Consider the following 18,317-nt stretch of genomic DNA (forward strand, 5'->3'; position numbering starts at 1 on the left):
TTAATAGAAAAACACTATGTGATACAGCATGGCAACACTTAAAATGTGAAATTTGGTGACCATGGGGTCCTTTCAGAGTGGGAGGGATATTAATGAGAAGCTTTGGACTTCCAAGTCCCTTTTAACTCACATTTCTTTCTTGGAATTGTCATGGTGCTTGAGACCACTTTTTCCTCCATTGGCAGAGTCCTATGTATATATCTCTACAACTGATGTTATTTTCTCCACTGGTGAAACGAGCCAATCCAAGCCAGATGAAAATATATACAAATATAGGTTTATTGGACAAGTTCACTGGGTCCAAGAAAGGGGAAGGAGACGGAGAGGAGGGTGAATTGAGAGAAAGTGGGGGAGCAGAAAGAAGGAAAACGTGGGAAGGGAGACCAAAATGTTTGGATTATATATAGAAGAGCCCTTGTGGGAAGGGCAGTCCAGCTCCTGGGCTGGAAAGTTCAGGATAGAGGGTGGAGTATGCCAGGTAGGAACTGAGGGACCCTGGGAGAACCTGGGGGCCAGGTCTACTTTGGTATGTAAAAATATGCACCTCAGCTGTTTGTTTTGGGAGTCTGAAACCCAACAATCACTCTTATTCCATTGTTTTAGCCAACTTACTTTCTTGCTGGTGGTAAGGGAAGTGGTCTGTACTCCTGTAATACTTGGCAAATTAAACATTGAACAAAGAGATGGAGGGGGAAAAAAGGAATATTTCTATCTCCAGTATCTTCAGCTGCAAGTTGAGAGGCCAAAAAGATCAGTAGGATTCAGAGAGCCAATGTAATTACTGAGGAACAAGGAATGTACACTTTAGAATGAAGATAGACTGTGGTCTTCCGGAATCGTAGATGTCTGTTTATAAACACTCTGACCCCACAGCTTTTATCCATGGGAGATAGGGATGCCTCTGAAGAGTCCCTGGGTTTCTTTTTTGTTTTTCATTTTTAGCTCAGTGGATCCAGTGTACAGCTTGTCAGCTTCTGTCTTTCCCATTATTGCATACTCACAGGATCCTCACTTCCATTTCCATTCTTGCTCTCAGTTGGCTGTCAACAATTCCCTAATTAGGTATTGATACTTAATTGAAGACTCTTTCTCAAAACAAATTTTTCAAGGGGGACCATGACTTATTATTGTAGCTAATTGAAAGGAATGAAATGACCACAGTGGAATTATGGATGGAAATAGAAAACTCCCTAAAATCTTAACCATTTACTCAACTGCCTGCTTTTTTTTTTTTTTTAAAACATGTTCATCTTGGCAACAAAACAATGCTCAGAACCAAGTCTTTAGCATCTAGTCTGCCAGGCAGTGATCAGTGCTAGAACTCTTTATCTGCTACGTTCAAATCCTAGGATTTATTTGTTTGATTGATTGACAAGGTTTCTCTGTGAAGCCCTGGTTGTCTTGGCACTCACTCTGAAGACCAGGTTGGCCTTGAAGTCAGAGATCTGTCTGCCTCTGCTTCCCAAGCACTGGGACTAAAGGCATGCACTGCCATAGCTTTGCTCGAATTCTAGGACTTTTACTTACTAGTGTGTAACCCCAGGGAAATAATAAAACCTCTTCTTATCTGCAAAATACAGCTCTATTCCCTATCTCATCAGGATGTTGTGTTCAAGTTGATAATTCATGTTAAACAGCTAGCACAGGCCTGGCTCCCCACTGGGGTTGAATAAATGCTATCATTGTTCTATTCTTGCATTGGAATGTCCTAATTTCCTCAGAGAGGCACAGATAACTTGACCTACAACCATTTATTTTGTAGGAAGGATGCATTGCCCTGTGGTGGACAGAGAACTGCACAAGCTAAGACTTGCTTGCTCTATCTGCTGGGACTCATTCTGGATCTGCTTCATATCTGTAAAATGGAGAAAGGCAGGCCTTTACAGAGAGGCAAACAAGCATGCTTCTATCTACCAAAGAGGTAAAACTACTTCTGACTTGGGCTGGAGCTGGATATTAGAAAATAAAAGAGTGGAGAGAGGTACAGTCAACAAAGCTTTGCTATTCAAGAGGGTGATGATGGTCTGTTTCCTTGAAGAATTTTAGGATCTGCCATAGACCTACATCTGCATTTTAACCAGAATCTGTATTGTTAAAAATCTTTAGGATTGGCAAACCCAGGAAGTTTGTGACTAGGTAACTATGTGAAAGCATTCAAATTTAGTCCTTAAAAAATGTTATGGAGCCCAGCAGTGGTGGCACACGCCTTTAATCCCAGCACTTGGGAGGCAGAGACAGGCAGATCTCTTTGAGTTTGAGGCCAATTTGGTCTACAGAGCTAGTTCCAGGACAGCCAGGGCTATACAAGGAAACCTTGTCTCAAAAAAGGAAACAAAACAAAAATGTTATGGAGATAAAATATTATGGCTTAGTGTTTAACAGCACGTACTGCTCTTTTTTGTTTTTTTAAAAGATTTTATTTATAAGTACACTGTCACTGTCTTCAGACACACCAGAAGAGGGCACTAGATCCCATTACAGATGGTTGTGAGCCACCATGTGGTTGCTGGGAATTGAACTCAGGTCCTCTGGAAGAGCAGCCAGTGCTCTTAACCTCTGAGCCATCTCTCCAACCCCATATATACTGCTCTTACAGAGGACCCAGACAGCAGGATCAGGCCAGCCTGGGTTCTATGAAACCCTGCACCAAAAAACAAAACAAAAGAAAAAAACCGAAACCAAAACCAAAAAACCAAACCGCCCCCCCAACCCCAAAAAACCAAAACCAAAAACTACAACAACAAAAAACAGTGAAAAAAAGTCAATAAACAAACATTGGACTAAGTTAGGTCTAGGCTCCTGCATTATGGTGCTGCCCACTCCTAGGAATCTCTTTGTTTTGAAAGAGCCCTTCATCACAAGTTAGGGTTCTGGGCACGACAGTTTGTAGTCTAAGTCTGTAGTTTAAGTCTAAGTTTGGGTTGCTTAGAACAGTAATTCCTGTGGTGTCATGTGCTCAAGTTGTTTGCTCAATTCTCTGTCTTCTGACAAGCAAACTTAACTTTGCTTGCAGACAAATGAGGTCCCCTGATCCAAATCCAGACCCTAGGCAAGTGGTGGTGGCAGATATATCCACTAGGAAAGAAGACTACCATTAACCAGCACTAGTCTGGTGACTACACTCTGAAAATGCCATTAGCGCCAATGCTTAATGACTGTTCTCCATTTCTCTCGGCCCCTCCCTACTTCCTGGCAGCTCTGGGGACAGCCGGCTTTTCCTTCTTTTGGACACAGAAGCTTCAGACCTAGTTTTAAAACGGATATCCGCCCGAAAGGCCCAGAGAAGGCAAAGGCCTCATTGTTCCCTGGGGCTTGGCAGCCCCGCCCCCAGCCCTTAGGACTCTCCTCGAAAGACCCCAGTTGACCGGAGAGCCAATTTCTCAGGATTAGAATTTTGGGGGAATAGGAGCTGGGACTAGATCTGGAGTCCGAGGTTCTGAAAGTGTAAGGAGCCAAGTGCTTCCAAGATAAACAAGCCTGCAATTTGAATGCCTTTTCACGCTGGCCTGGCTTGTTACTCATTAACATTCCCACAGCAGATTCGGTTTCTTATGTGTTTTTAGTAACTTGACTACAATATGTTTGGTTATAATGAAAATCGTAGGGTTTTGGGCCCCCGGCTTGCGAAGCGAAGCTGCTCTGAGCGTGGGGATCCCGGGAGTCCTAGGTGCCCGCATTCTGGTTCGCGTAGACGCGCCGTCGCCAGGCGGCGCTCACGCTACGTGCCTAGAGACCATCCACCGCCAGGTCGCCCCGGGCTGGCGAACCCCTTGCTGCCCGGAAACAAAGTGCACCTTTGTCAGCGACCTGGCGCGTGTGAGCAGCAGACGGCGGGCAGCGCGGAACCCCAGGGGCGCGCCTTCGCTCGGGTCTCAGCCTCTACACCTGGGCTTCCCACAGCAGCGTCCTGCCTTGGCTTGTGCTTTCCGCTTTCTCGGATCTTGGCGGGACAGGAAAGGGACTCTACGCTCCGGGAGTCGGGGTTCCGCCTTGGCTGAGGCGTTCGAGGCGTTCTTGACTGAGACTGCCTGCCGGCGAGACTGAGCCGCCTGGGCTCAGCGCCATACCGGCAGCAGTCCTGCACCACAGTCCCGGTGCACTACAGCCCCCGCCCCGTCAGACGCCGGACTACAATTCCCTTCATTCCCGGTGTCCAGAGCGCGCGGTGGGTGGTGCTTTCGGGCAGGCGCTTGCGCGGTGCCAGGGCTCGAGCCTAGAGTACCACACCCCCGGGAGGGGAACGAGGGGAGGCTGAAGCATCCGAAGCATTAAAGCATCCGAGGGAGCCGGAGGGGAGGAGAATGGAGTGACAGAGACGCGCGGAGGGTGGGGGGTGGGGGGGAAAGTGTTGAGGGAGGGGGGAGGGGGGACACAGAGGGAGGAAGAAGCGGCGGCGGCGGCTCTTCGGTGCAGAGGGGGAAACTCCGCGGGCTCGTAGAAAGAATAATGCGGTAGCGAGGCAGGCTGCTTGCTCTGGGGTTTGGCAGCAGCGGCGGCAGCTCGAGCAGCGGCAGCGGCATCACCCCAGACGCTGACAGCCCCGCCGGCCGGCTCCCTCACTGACTGCCGACTGTCAATGGAGCTGGAAAACATCGTGGCCAACACGGTCTTGCTGAAAGCCCGGGAAGGTAAGCTCGGGTGGTCCGGTGCTTGCACAGAGCATTCGCCGCGGGCCGGGGTGCGGGTGTCGGGTGACAAGCGGGCGTGCAGGATGCTCGCAGTGAGTTGGTGCGAGGGGTACAGCTTGGAGGTCTGTCGGCAAATATTGAGGGGCTCTTGCTTTTGGGCTCAGAAGATTAGGATTGGGGCAAAGACAGTTGCAGGGACGAGTTAAGATGCTAAAATATCCTCTAGTTTCCAGCTGAACCTTAGAAATCGTGCGGTCTCTGCAGCTGTTGAAAGGGCAGTTGGAAAAGCATTCTTTTAGGAGAGGATAAAAAACGAGCCAATAAAACAGCCTTTAGAGTTGGCCCGGGATGGTTTTAAGAGTGTGAAAACTCACTCTCTCTTTCTCTCTCTCTCTCTCTCTCTCTCTCTCTCTCTCTCTCTCTCTCTCTCTCTCTCTCTCTGTGTGTGTGTGTGTGTGTGTGTTGTGGGATTGGAATTAGCAAAAACCAGTCTTTGCTTGAGTTGATAAAGACTATTGGTGGAAATCATCATCCTCTGGGAAAATTTCTTAGGGAAATCCCGTCGTTGTGTGGAAGGAAGCCTTTTAAAGGCAAAGTAAGATGTTGGGGAATTAGCCAGTGTGTAGAATAATGAAAGGGTGGCTTTACAAGTCACTGAGAAAATAATTAAAAATTTAGGATGGATTGTTGTTATTAACCGTCCCAACTCCCACCCTGAGTTAGATAAGGCTTAGTTATAGGCAAGTGTGCTGCTGTTTAGATATGTTTTGTACGCATCTCAATTTCCTGCGTTTAGCTGTTAGGAAATGGATGGGTAAGATCCTTATTAATACCTTGTACCATGTATTTTGACTTTTGATTCTTGAGTTGAAAAGGTGTGTGTGTGGGGGGTGTGTGTCAGAAACTTCGATGTCCTAAACGGTTTGTGTTGCAGGAATGGAAACATACATATTCAGGAAAATTTGGAATTTATGTAATATCTTATTTGCCAACATTTGGATTCTGGTGTGCAGCCATTCTATAAGAAGGGGGAGGGTTTTTGTTGTTGTTGTTTTGTTGTTATTATTTTCCTTTCCTGGGAGAAGGCTGTATTTAATATTCAGGGTGGACTGAGTAAGGTTTTTCCCCTTTAGAAGGATTCTCTGCAAGTAGCCCAGGAAAATGCCATCCCTACTTCATAATATTTTCATTGAGCCACTTTGATGAATGAAGGAAGACTTTATGGCCAGCAGTAAACAACTGGTGTTTATCCAGTCCTTCCATCACCTCGTGGCTCAGTACATGATGTATAGAGCAACCCACCTTGTCTAGGTTTCAGCAACTCATCTTGGCACTTTCAAATCATTTGTCATCCTAAAACAGGCTTGTTTTGGAAGTTCCCAAAGGAGGCAATTCTCTGAGAACTGAGTAGCGTTTCAGATATTCAGTTCTCCCTCCTCTACTGCCCTTCCACTTAACTCTTTTAGAGGTGGGACTGAAGTTTTTGCCCCCTCACCTCCACTATCCTGACATTTTTGGTGAAGTAGAGCTAGGGAAGCAGTGTCTGGAGGTGAAGAAAGCCCCTTCCTGGGAGATTTGCAGCCTGCCACCTAGTGGTGGGACACAATGGTATAGGTCTCCAGGTTGGACAAATATCCGGGTCTATTCTAAAATTATTTCTTGGGGAATCTCTGGGTATGATTCTATGGGAATCTTTAGTCCTGGAGGCCTTTGCATGTTCCACTGAGTTCTCCTATTGCCCAGCTCCCTAGGATTCTCTACGCTATTATTTATTTATTCTTCCCTCAGCACTGACTTCTTTGCATATGTTTCACTTTGAGTTGTAAAGTTTTTCCCATCTCCAGTTATTGTTCCCACTGTTTTTACTGAAATGAATGTACTGGTTTGTATTTTTGTTTGTCGGGTTAGTATATAGGTTTTTCTGGAGTCTTAGAGAGGAGAGCTGTGGACGAGAAGTATAAGTGGAATGATGGACTCCCATTGGGGCCAAATTACTGTGATTAGACGTGCTCAAGAATGTGCCCTTTGTTTTTTTTTTCCTTTTAAAGTCTTTTCGTTTTCCTATGAGAGTTCAATAGACATCTCCTGGTGAGAAACAGCTTTTAAGAATGCCTTCCAGATGAGAGGGCTTTGCCTGCAAGGAAACAGAGAGATTGACATGTGAGCGATAAATTAATCATGTACATGGAAGCTTCATTTTAAAACTTGTATTTAACTTTTCTCCTTTTATGTCCAAAGAGAGTCTACAATTTAAGTACTTCTATTTAATAAAGGCTGCGACTTTATTAAAGCTTTGAGCTTATCCAAATTAACATGGAGGAGTCTAGAAATAAACACATGTTCTTTTTAAAGTTTTCTACTTAAAGTCATACTGAATTTTAGTAATTCTCCAAATAACCGTATTATTTAGATATTCAGAAATGAATGTTTCAAGAGGTAGAGTTCTTGCCTAGCATTCAAAAGGCCTTGATTTGGTGCCTAGCACTATTTTTCTATTCGTGTAAAAGGAAAGAAGGAAAGGAAAAAAAGGGGTAGTGGTGGTGGGAATTGAGGAAGGGAGGAAGAGAAAGATAAAAGAAAGAAAAAAGCTAGGGTTTAGTGTTTGCCTAGTAGGCACCAAAACCCTTGGGTTCGATCACTATCAGGGAAAAAACTGTGTGTGGTTGCACCGGATATCAATCCATTGCTTGGGAGGTAGAGACAGATAGATCCTAAATTCAGGGTCAGCAGACCTGTCTTGGAGTTCATGTCCAAGTTTAATATGAGATCCTATTAAAAAATAGAGAGAAAAGAAAGAAAGGGGGTTGGGGATTTAGCTCAGTTGTAGAGCGCTTGCCTAGGAAGCACAAGGCCCTGGGTTTGGTCCCCAGCTCCGGAAAAAAAAAAAAAAAAAAAAACCAAAAAAAAAAAAAAAAAAAAAAAAAGGAAGAAAAATCCCAGCCAGGTTAGTGAAGTAACTAAGATATATTTTGTAGTACATGGAAGGCAAGCAAACCTCAAAGCATCAAGTTGTCTAAAATGTGGGTTTTTTTTTTTTTTTTTTGAGCTGAGGACCGAAACCAGGGCCTTAACTCTACCACTGAGCTAAATCCCCAACCCCTAAAATGTTTTAAAGCACTTTGAAGATTCTTTTGAATGGTTACAGATGAGAAATATAATTGGTGAATGTGAAATTTAAGCAAGTTCTCTTCCCAAAATACATTGTAAACAATTTTAAATGTGGCTTTCAAGTAAAAGTCACATTTGTTCCAAAGAGTACAAACCTTAAAGAAAGATGGACATACTTTGTGAATGTGGTAAAGTGATTTGTCCATATGTGAGTACCCTTCGGACCCGAGACAAGGTTTATATGCTGCCTACACTGACCTTAAACTCCCAACCTTGCTGACCTTGAATTTTTGGCGTTCTTTCCTTCACTTCCCAAGTGCTGGGATTTACAGATCTATGCTCACATTTCTTTTGCTTAAATAGTGAAAGTTTATTAAAAGTGAGAGTGAAAAGCTGGACACTTGTAGTAATGCACATCTTTAATCCCAGCACGCAAGAGGTAGGCTAGTGGTCTCTGAGTTTGAGGTCTCCCTGGTTTTCATGGAGGGTTCTAGGCTAGCCAGGGATATGTCTAGTGAGACGGTGAGACGTGAGACGTTGTCTCAACCAACCAACCAGCCAACGAAACAAAGAAACGAATGAATTTGTTTCCTCTTTTCTTGTTCTTCCTCCTTTTTCTTTTTTATTCTTTTTTGAGATAGAATATCACTGTGTATCTCTCCTAATTGACTATGTAGATCAGGTTGGCCTCACAGAGATCTGCCTGCCCCTGAGTTCCACCTTTGTGATAGTTGTTTTGAGGTTTCTTTATTTGTACGTTTTGATGTAGATGAGTGCTCGATTTGCCTGCATGACAGAAGAGAACATCAAATCTCATTACGGAGGGTTGTGAGCCACCACGTGGCTGCTGGGAATTGTACTCAGGACCTCTGGAAGAGCAGCCAGTGATTTTAACCACTGCTGAGCCAACTTTTCGGTTGTTTTGAAATAACAAAATAATGGTAATCTAATTTCAAAATGCTAAACCTACTGAAGTGTATATGTCTTGATTGTATGAGAAAACATCAGGTTAGTTTTGACCTCTCATAGGAATTAAGCTTTCCTAAGAAATAGTTAAGGAACAAAGAAATAAGTTGAGACAAAATTCATGCCAATTTATGAAAATGAGCTAAGAGATTAAGCATTTAATGAAAAGGGACTAAGACCCAAGTCTTCTATCTATTTGCATTTCAGAATCTCAGAAAATTGGCAGGCAAGCTCTTGTTGAAATATTGGTAGTGAGTGAGATTCTTTGCAGAATGCCTTTTGTATATTTCTTTTTGTTTTTTTTTTTTTGCAGTAAAAGTTTTCCTTCCTTCCTTCCTTCCTTTCTTCTTTCCTCCCTCCCTCTCTCCCTCTGTCCTCCCTCCCTCCCTTCCTTCCTTTCTTTTTCTCTCTTACAGTCTAGATTTGTTGTATTGCCATGGAGCATCACTGGTGGGAGGAATATTTACAAGAAATTACCTTTCCTTTCTTCACAGGCTAGCTTCATAGCTCTGTCTGATTACAAAGGTTTCAGAAGAACTGGGCATATATCCTTGCTCTTGAGGCCAGGAAGCACTGGGACAGAATGACTCTGCTATTTATCACAATTTCTGAAAACCGGACTGTACAAGAAAATTTTCCTAGATAAGGCTGTGACTTTTCGCCTGTATCTGTCTGATGATCAAGATTAGGGGCCTAGGAGAAGGTGAACTTGGGGCCTGGGAGAGGCCAGGGAGGCTAGCAGGAGGAAAGGAGCCAATGTCTTGAGGTGGAAGAAGTTGTGTTTTGCCTTTGCTAGGCTTGGCATTCCATGGTAGATTAGAAGCCTGCTTTCCCCTTGAGTCCTTAGTTCCTCATGCTGGAGCTGGAACATGGTTGGGCTAAGATGTCAGAAGATTGGGTATTTCTGAAAGTTGTAGTCCACCACAGCTCTGAGGAGAGACAGAGCTACCCAAAGCTTCTCTCTTCGATCTGAGGAGTCAGAAGAGTGATAGCTTTCTTTCTGGCAGCTGGCGTGTGTGAAAGCAGCCTGGCCTATTAAACACAATGCTGTTAAGCTGTTAAATGAAACTGCCTCTTCTTGTAGCTTCCTTTTCAATATCTACAACATAGAGATAGAGAAACCAAAAGCAACATTCAGAAGGCCTGGCTTTCCAACAGAAGATTTTCAGATGATGATTGTGCTTCATCTAGCTGCCTGTTTTTATAAGCATCAGATAAAGGCCCACAAGACTCTCATCTTTCAGTAGTTTAGATGCTGCTTGTCAGATTCTAAACTCTAAAAGATCCTGATCTTTCAGTACCCAAACCAATTCTTGCCTAAGTGATGTCTTTAAAAGCCAGAGCTCTTGTAGTGGCTTGCTAAATGATGGCCTTTGGGCCTGCATTGCAGGCTTTAAGAAAGCCCAAGTGGGTTTCAGAAATGTTCTACACATGACCACATTTGCTTTTTCCAAGCAAGCACTATTCAGCTCTCAACCCATTCCTGGGAACTATCAACATTCTTAGGAAACCATCTAGGCCTGTGGGCAATATTTAACGTTAATATTTGTTGCCAATGAATATGTGATTTAAGATAAAACATAATACCTAGACTTTTTTCTTTTTTGACACATTTGCCTGGGATTCTCTGTGTAGCCCAGGCTGGCCTCAAGACTAGCAGCATCCTCTTGCTTCAGCTTCTGAAGTGCTGAAATTACAGGTGCGAGCTACCATACCTGGTTATAATATCTAGACATTCCTAATGAAAAAGTGATATCGTTGAGATTTATTTTTAGAAAGTGAAGACAGTATTGTTCATTTAACTACCACTCAGACACCAGAGGACACATTTCATCTGTATAAACCATGCTACTTTTTAAAAAAGAATAGTCTCTTCCTGGTTGAATCCTCCACCTATTCTCATTAAAGAAAGAAGTTCTTTAATTGTTTTCTGAACTCTTACAAGAGTAATATTGGTGTGTTCATTCACTCATCAATGGCTTTTTAAAAAAGATTTTGTTTATTTTATTTATATGAGTATGCTGTAGCTGTCTTCAGACACATCAGAAGAAGGCTTCAGACCCCATCACAGATGGTTGTGAGCCACCGTGTGATTTTTGGGAATTGAACTCAGGACCTCTGGGAGAGCAGTTAGTGCTCTTAACCATTGAGCCACCTCTCCAGCCCCATCAATGGAATTTTGATGGATCCTTGGCAGAAGTGATACTTTGGATGTCAGCCTTGGATAGATGCATTTAAAGATGGACTAAAAAGAGACAACTGGGTGAAGTGTGATAGTGCATTCCTTAAATTTCTGCACACTGGAGGCAGAGTCAGACATGTGTCTGAGGTAGAGGCCAGTTTGGTCTATGTAGCGAGTCAGGCTAGTGACATAGTGAGACCCTGTCTCAAATAAAACAAAAGCAAAACAAAACAAAAATCAATTTGAGCACATGGTTTACTTTCATTTATTCGTTTTTGGTGGTACCTGGGATTGAAATCAGAGTCTTATGCTTTTTAGGCATATACTGTACCACTGAGATATGCCTCAACCTTTTTTAGCCTCTTTAAACTAGAAAATTAGATATGAACAGGGCTGGATGTTTTCTTTCCCATAAAAATTTGAAGCTGGTTAGGGCATCAGTTCCGTAGCTCCATGAACTTTGTGGCGCCTAGACTTTGGACAATGGCCTGAAGGATGCATATGTAATTTAAAAATGATGTGTACCAGGTGAGGCTTGTGTCTGTAAGAATTGCCATGAATTGGAGACCAGCCTACAGTACAGAGTAAGATTCTGTCTTAAAACACACACACACACACACACACACACACACACCTAAACAATTCAAGTTTATTCGTGAGAGAAGGGTTTGAATCTAGAAGTAAACTGCTGATTTTCTAGGGTGTGGTGCTTTTTCATCAGGATCGGTGTTGTGCACGCCTTTTTTTCAGTACTGGTTTACATCGAGAGTTTCGGGGCTGTACAAGAAAGCCTGTCTCAAACAAGCAGACAACAAACCAAACAAACAAAACCAGCTCTTTCAGATGGAAACCACCAAAAAAAAAACAAAAACAAAAACAAAAACAAAAACAAAAAAAACAACAAAACAAAACAAAAAAACCCAAAAACAAAACAAAAACAAAAAAAACCAAACAGGTTTTCCTGTTGCAGTTCAGGATTGAAAAGACAGAGGCTGCCCTCCTTTGTGGACTTCTGTTGGGACTGGGTTATATGCTTTGACACGGAACCGAAAGGGAGACGAAGGAGGGGGTGGGCTGCCCAACTCCAGGTAGCTATGTAGAACTTGGGACTGACTCAGTTTACTTACTTTAGGAATGGAGATAGTGGTAATGGTGATCCACCGTATTCCCCCACCTCCCTTCATTTATTGGGAAATTTACCTAAATTGTACATCTGTCCTTCCTAATTTGAATGAAAGAGTATGGTATAAACACATAGAACCCAATGTTCCTTTCGTCTATTAAAATTATTTTCATTATGTGATAACATCTTACTATGTAGCTCAGACTGACCTTAAACTCATGATCATTTTCCCTCGGCTTCCCAAGTATTGGGCTTACAGTTATGTACGACCATCCCATGCCCGGCTCCATGTTCTTTCTTGAAATTTCTAGTGTGAGTATATATTGAAAAGCCATTTTTTCCAAGAGGGGGGAAAATATGTTTTGTAAGGTGTCTTAGTGACTGTTCTGTTGCTGTGAATTGACACTGTGAGCAAAGCAGTTTATAAGAGAAAGCATTCAATTGGGTCTTGCTGACAGTTTCAGGGGACAGGTCAATGACTGTCATAGTAAGTATAGCAGGCAAGCATGGCACTGAAGCCGTAGCTAACAATTTCCTTTTTATTTTATTTTATATTTTTTTGTGACAGACTCTCTAGCTGTCCTGGAACTCACTATGTAGTAGACAAAGCTGTCCTCATATTTACAGAGCTCTGCCTGCTTCTGCCTCCTAAATGTTGAGATTAAAGGCGTGTTCCTGGCAAGAGCTCACATTTTATCCACAAGCAGAAGGCCCAGAGCCTAAACTTGGCTATGGACTTTTGAAACCTCAAAGTACATACATGATCCAGGTCATCTTTTTTAAGGCTGCATCTTATAATCCTTCCTAAGCAGTCCACCAACTAGGGACCATATATTCAAATATGGGGACCATTCTCAGACCTTCACTCAAAGACAAAAGAAAAAAAAAAGAAACTTACTTAGATGTGATTACAAAGATGTGATCTAAAATGAGAGTGAAAAACAGGCAAAGCAATTTGAAGTGTTTTCACTCTTCCCAACAGACTGGACTGAGAATAAAAAGAAGATGAAGATGTCAAAGTTAGACTGATTGGGACTACATCCCAGTGATTTTTCCCTAAAGACCATTTCTCCTAAGGTTTGAAACCTTTTAAACAGTAACTCAGATGAAGCATACCTGCATAGGAAGGAAAGCATTTGAAACAGTAAGAGAATTAGTTACTTTTTCTTTCTTGTCTGAAGCCAGGAACTCTATTTAAAATGGTGCCAGGGTTAACTGGGAACATCCTCTTGACAGACACTCACAAATCAGGCCACTTTTGATTGGGTTCTCTGTGGCTCTAGAAACTTGTAATCTCTGGAAGATCAATATTTTTTAAAAAGGCAAGAGTGAACCTCTAAGGACAGCTTCCCGCGTCTGTTCGGAGAGCAAAAGGAAGCTAGGCAGTGGTTGTGCATGTCTTTAATTCTTGTACTTTGGAGGCAGAGGCAGGCAGATCTCCGAGTTCGAGACCAACCCAGTCTACAAAGTGAGTTCCATGACAGCCGGGGTTACACAGAGAAACCCTATCTGGAAAAGCAAAAATAAAATAAAAACCAAAACACAGTAAATAAACAAGTTTAAAAAAAACCCCAGAAAGCAAAAGGAGATAAGCATATAAGAACATTCCAACCTAGTTAAGTGGCAGAACCCTGCTTTCTGTCTGCCTATGTTTCCAGAAGAAACTCCTGGCTTGATGTTTTGGGAAATCAAGAAAGGATGTCACTAGCTCAAAGTCACTTGAGCTGTGGACTTTGCAACAACTCCAAGTAGGACCCACCGTGTTCCTAAATAAATCTTTCTTTTCTTCTGTGAAATGTGAACAAAAAACCAGACTGATATTTTTGTTTGTTTGTTTGGTTGGTTGGTTGGTTGATTGGTTTCTCCGTGTAACCCTGGCTGTTCTAGAACTCAGCTCCAACTCAGAGATCCACCTTCGGAGTGCTGGGATTAAAGACTATCACTGCCCTGGCTCAGACTGACTTCTTGGGATGGTATATTTCTTTTTGTTCCCTAGCTGATGTGGGCCTACCCTGTTCCAACTCTCCCCAGCATACCTTTCTTACTTCTTAGGTCATGCTTGACTCTGGACTCTGCCTGAGGGTGACATCTTAGACATATGCTCAGGTTCCTACAGCTTTTTTTAATGCAAAAGTGGAGGCTAGAGAGAAGGAGGTGGGTCCCCTCTCTCCTTTCTGAAGTTGGAGCATGAAGTAGCCTTTCCTTCAGCAAAGTTATTGCAGGGTTAATCCCCTTTGTATTCTTCAGCATTAACTTTATGAATAATTGCATCCAGAGTTCTTGTCAGTCTCTTTCTCTCCTCCTCCTCTTCCTCCTCCTCCTCCTTCTCTCTCTCCCTCTCTCTCCTTCCCCTCTCTCTCTCCCTGCTCTCCCCATTTCTTCCTCTCTCTTTTCCAGTTTTTCTATCTCTCCCTCCCCCTCCCTTCTCTCTCTCCCCCTCTCACCCTCCCTTCCCCCTCCCTTCCCCTCCCTCCTCTCTCTCTTTATCTCTCCCCATTTCTTCCTCTCTCTTTTCCAGTCTTTCTGTCTCTCCCTCCCTCCTCCCTCCCTCCCTCTCTTTCTTTCCCTCTCTCTGCATGCGTGTGTTATTCGTTGCTATCAACTTGGAATCCTAGCCAGAAGCAGTGTGATGTTGCTGCTTAATAATGAGGGGACAGGAGGCCATGCTTTTGCCTTTGATTGGTATTGAAGTGCAGTTCTGAATTTATCTGTCTCAGGCAGGGGAAAGGTGAGGAATTACCCACATATAGGACAGAGGGAGCTTGGCCAATGTAATTGGCCTGTGTAGTTGATAAAGGGTGTTGTGCAACATCTCATGAAATGGAATTCCATCTTGGTTGAATCTTGGCAGCTCTTTTGAAGTAGAAACAGACTGAAGAAGGGTCAAGAAGGGGCCAGGAAAAGCAGCTTCAAGAGCTGATACTGAAATATGTTCCGCTTTGTCCAAATGTTGTTATTAATATGCCTAGATCAAGTACATTAGGTCATGCAAACAACATCCATGAGAGGCAACCAAGCTCTAGGAGTAGTGGGGAGTGGAGTGAGCCTAAGAATTGGGATGTTGACTTCATCAGTATAGGTCACCGTAATGTCCTCCTTATCTCAGGGATTGGGTATTGTAGATGGATATCCATAGGCCTGCATTCATAGTGTGTGTGTGTGTGTGTGTGTGTGTGTGTGTGTGTGTGTGTGTGTGTGTGTGTAGGGGATGATGGTATCCGAGGGTGTGTCTGCAGCATCATTGGTGTGCAAAGGAATTTCCAGATTAAGTTATGGTGCTGTGTCTCTGTTGTGGGAAGGAGAACTGGAGAGTAGAGACCCTAAAGGAAACAGGTGGTGGGAATAGCTTGCTGTACAAGATGAGGACTGGACTTCCAGAAATCCATGTGAAATGATGAAAAGCTGGCTGAATGGACTTGTGCTCACTGATTAGGTCTTGGGCTCACTGCTTAGCCTGCCGAATTTCGATTATGAGTTCCAGGACAGGAAGAGTCGCTGACAGACAGGCATGATGGCACACACCTTTAATCTCAGCATTTGGGAGGCATAGGCAGGTGGATCTTTATGAGTTGGTGGCCAGCCTGTTCCACACAGAGAGTTCCCGGCCAGCCAGGGCTGCGCTACATATTGAGACCCTGTCTTCAAAACAACAAAAGCAGGGTAGATGGGACCTGAGATTGACCCAGTGTACAGGTGTGGGGACACACACACACACACACACACACACACACACACACACACACCCCACAACGATTCCATATCATAGCACAGTAGATGATAAATTAAGAAATGTTTCAGCATAGAAAAGAAAGATTACATAAGGGTGGAGGACCAATAGGAAAATGTTTTTCAAATGTTTGTCTTAACTGTGAAAAATGTTTGGCAAACTCACCCTTCCCCCTGAGTTGGAAGCAGTTTGTTTTAGTTGTTTTCCCAGAAATAAATATTTGCATTCAAGCAAATGTTCGAGGCAAATAGTTTCCCCTAGTTCTGAGGCTGTATTCCTTGAAGATGCTTCATGCTAACCCCATCCCTCTTTTGGCCATATCAGAGGTAGCTTAGGATGTGTTCGTCACATGTATTTCATGTCACGGAAGAATTGAGACTGAGCAGAAAGGAAAGAAAATAGGAAGCGAGGCAGTGATTCTTCTAGACATAGGATGGCAGAGACCTGGTATTTGAAGGATGCCTTTCTACTCACGGGCTGGGAGGCTGGATCCAATTAAGACAAGGAAAATGTATGCTAACTTAGAGGAAAAAGTTCTAAACAGGCAGTTCTGTAATCTCTCTGAAGAGAGGGAGGCTAGCATGATGAAGTTTTATGGATGATGCCAAGCCCTGTGATATATAATAATTAGTAACCACCAGTTACTCCACCACATACTCATTCCCCAAACCACTAACCACTGCCTGGGATGGAGTGCACTGACCCTAGATACTTGCTCCAGATGTTTTCCCATCAGTAGTATCCAATTAGAGGGAGTAAACAAATAAACAAATACAAAACAAAGCTGGACTTTGTGGCACATGTCTTTAATCCCAAGATTTGGGAGGCAGAGGCACTTAGATCTCTGTAAGTCTGAGGCCAGCCTACAAAGATGTAGGACAGCTGGAGCTACATAGTGAGAACCTGTCTTGAACAAACAAATAAAAAAACCCGAAACCAAACTAAATGTATAAGAAAAAAAAATACCCCCCCCCCCAAATCTCAAAGCTTAAAAGGTAGCAAAATGTCAATTCAGGAAGGAGAAGCTGGATATCCGGAGATGGCTGAGCATGTTAGTAAGGGGAGGGTAAGTCTTTGGATACTGTTGAAGTGCACCTGTTGGGTTACTCTTCAGTAATTGTCAGAATACTGATGCTTGTTTGGTGTTCTGGTTCTTTTTTTGTCAGTTTAGAAACATTTCAGGCTACGTGTGTGTTCTTTGGTTGGTAGTTCAGTTTCTGAGAGCTCCCCTGGGTGTATCCCCACCCTGATGCATTCACTTTCTGTAGGATTTGTTGCATCCTGTCTCTCTGAGGCCAGACACGGCAGCCCTCTGCTACATAAGTACTGGGGGCCTGGGACTAGCTCATTTATGCTCTTTGGTTGGTGGCTCAGTCTCTGGGAGTTCTTGGGTACAGGTTAGTCGACTCGGTTGGTCTTTCTGTGGGGTTGCCATCTCTTTGAGGGCCTTTAGTCCTTCCCCTAACTCTTCCACAGGGATCTCTGAACTTTGCCCAGTGTTTGTCTGTGGGTATCTGCATCTGTCTCAATCAGCTGCTGGGGAGAGCCTCTCAGAGGGCCGCTCTGCTATGCAAGCACAACATAGCATCATTAACAGTGTGAGAGATTGGTACCTGCCCATGGTGGGTCTCAAAGTGGGCCGATCTCTGCTCAGCCATTCCCTTCAATCTCTGTTCTATCTTTGACCTTGCATTTCTTTTAGATAGGAGCAATTTTGGGTAGAAAGTTTTGTAGGTGGGTTGGTGGATGTCCCCATCCCTCCACTAGGGGTCCTGTCTGACTACTTGAGGTGGTCTCTTCGGGTTCCGTATCTCCACGTTTGGGTATTTTGGCTAAGGTCACCTACACTGAGTTCTGGGAGCCTCCCCCATCTCAAGTCTCTGGGACTTTCTAGAGATTTCCCCCACCCTCCAACCCTGGCAGCTGCATATTTCCACTCATCCTTCTGGCCATCTGGGCCTCTCCTACATACCCCTCCCCATACTTAATCCTGCTCCCCCTTTCCCCTCCCCCCCTTCCTCCCTCTGTCTCCCATGACTGTTTTGTTCCCCCTTCTAAGTGGGATTTAAGCATCCTCACTTGGGCCTTCCCTCTTATTTAACCTCTTTGGGCCTGTGGGGTATAAAGGGTCCTGGCACATAAGCAGCAGATGTGCAGCTCAGTCTCCATGTGGGACCTCCAATAACTGGAGCACAGGCTCTTCCTAAAGCTGTAGCCTCACTGTGGTATCCATTCCCCAGCAGGCCCAACAGGGCTGTCTTGTCTGGCCTCTATGGGAGAAGATGTGCCTAATCCTGTAGAGACTTGATGATGGATGCACCAGGGTAGGGAGATGTGTGTGTGTGTGTGTGTGTGTGTGTGTGTGTGTGTGTGTGTCCTCTCAAAGGCAAAGGTGAGAGAGGATAGGGGTGGACCTCTTCAAGGGGGACTGGGAGGGGGCCACCATTTGGGATGGAAAGAAAAGAAAAGAAAGAAAGAAAATAAAAAAAGTCAGGAATGCTTGCCAGGAAGAGAGGGTTTAAAGTGTTCAGGCTGCATCAAGTTCTTCCTCATTAAGTGAACCTTGTCTGCTCTCCATGGGCC

The 18,317-nt window shown here is 43.9% G+C and overlaps 1 protein-coding gene across 4 annotated transcripts in view; it reads left to right on the plus strand.

Moving 5' to 3' along the window:
- Nucleotides 1–4,215: 4,215 nt before the first annotated feature.
- The window catches only part of Grk5 (G protein-coupled receptor kinase 5), a 194,736-nt gene continuing 180,634 nt past the window's right edge, over nt 4,216–18,317 (plus strand). For 3 of the 4 annotated variants that reach the window (XM_087585160.1, XM_087585171.1, XM_087585145.1), the window contains exon 1: nt 4,216–4,628. Coding sequence is in view for 2 of the 4 variants with exons in the window: in XM_087585145.1 (XP_087441271.1) it covers nt 4,577–4,628 (52 nt within the window). In the remaining 2 variants the exon portion in view is untranslated. The remainder of the gene's footprint in view (nt 4,629–18,317) is intronic. The other variant, NM_030829.2, reaches the window with a different exon arrangement.

Source organism: Rattus norvegicus, chromosome 1, assembly GCF_021556685.1.
Source record: "Rattus norvegicus strain SHRSP/BbbUtx chromosome 1, alternate assembly SHRSP_T2T, whole genome shotgun sequence".
NCBI lineage: Eukaryota > Metazoa > Chordata > Mammalia > Rodentia > Muridae > Rattus > Rattus norvegicus.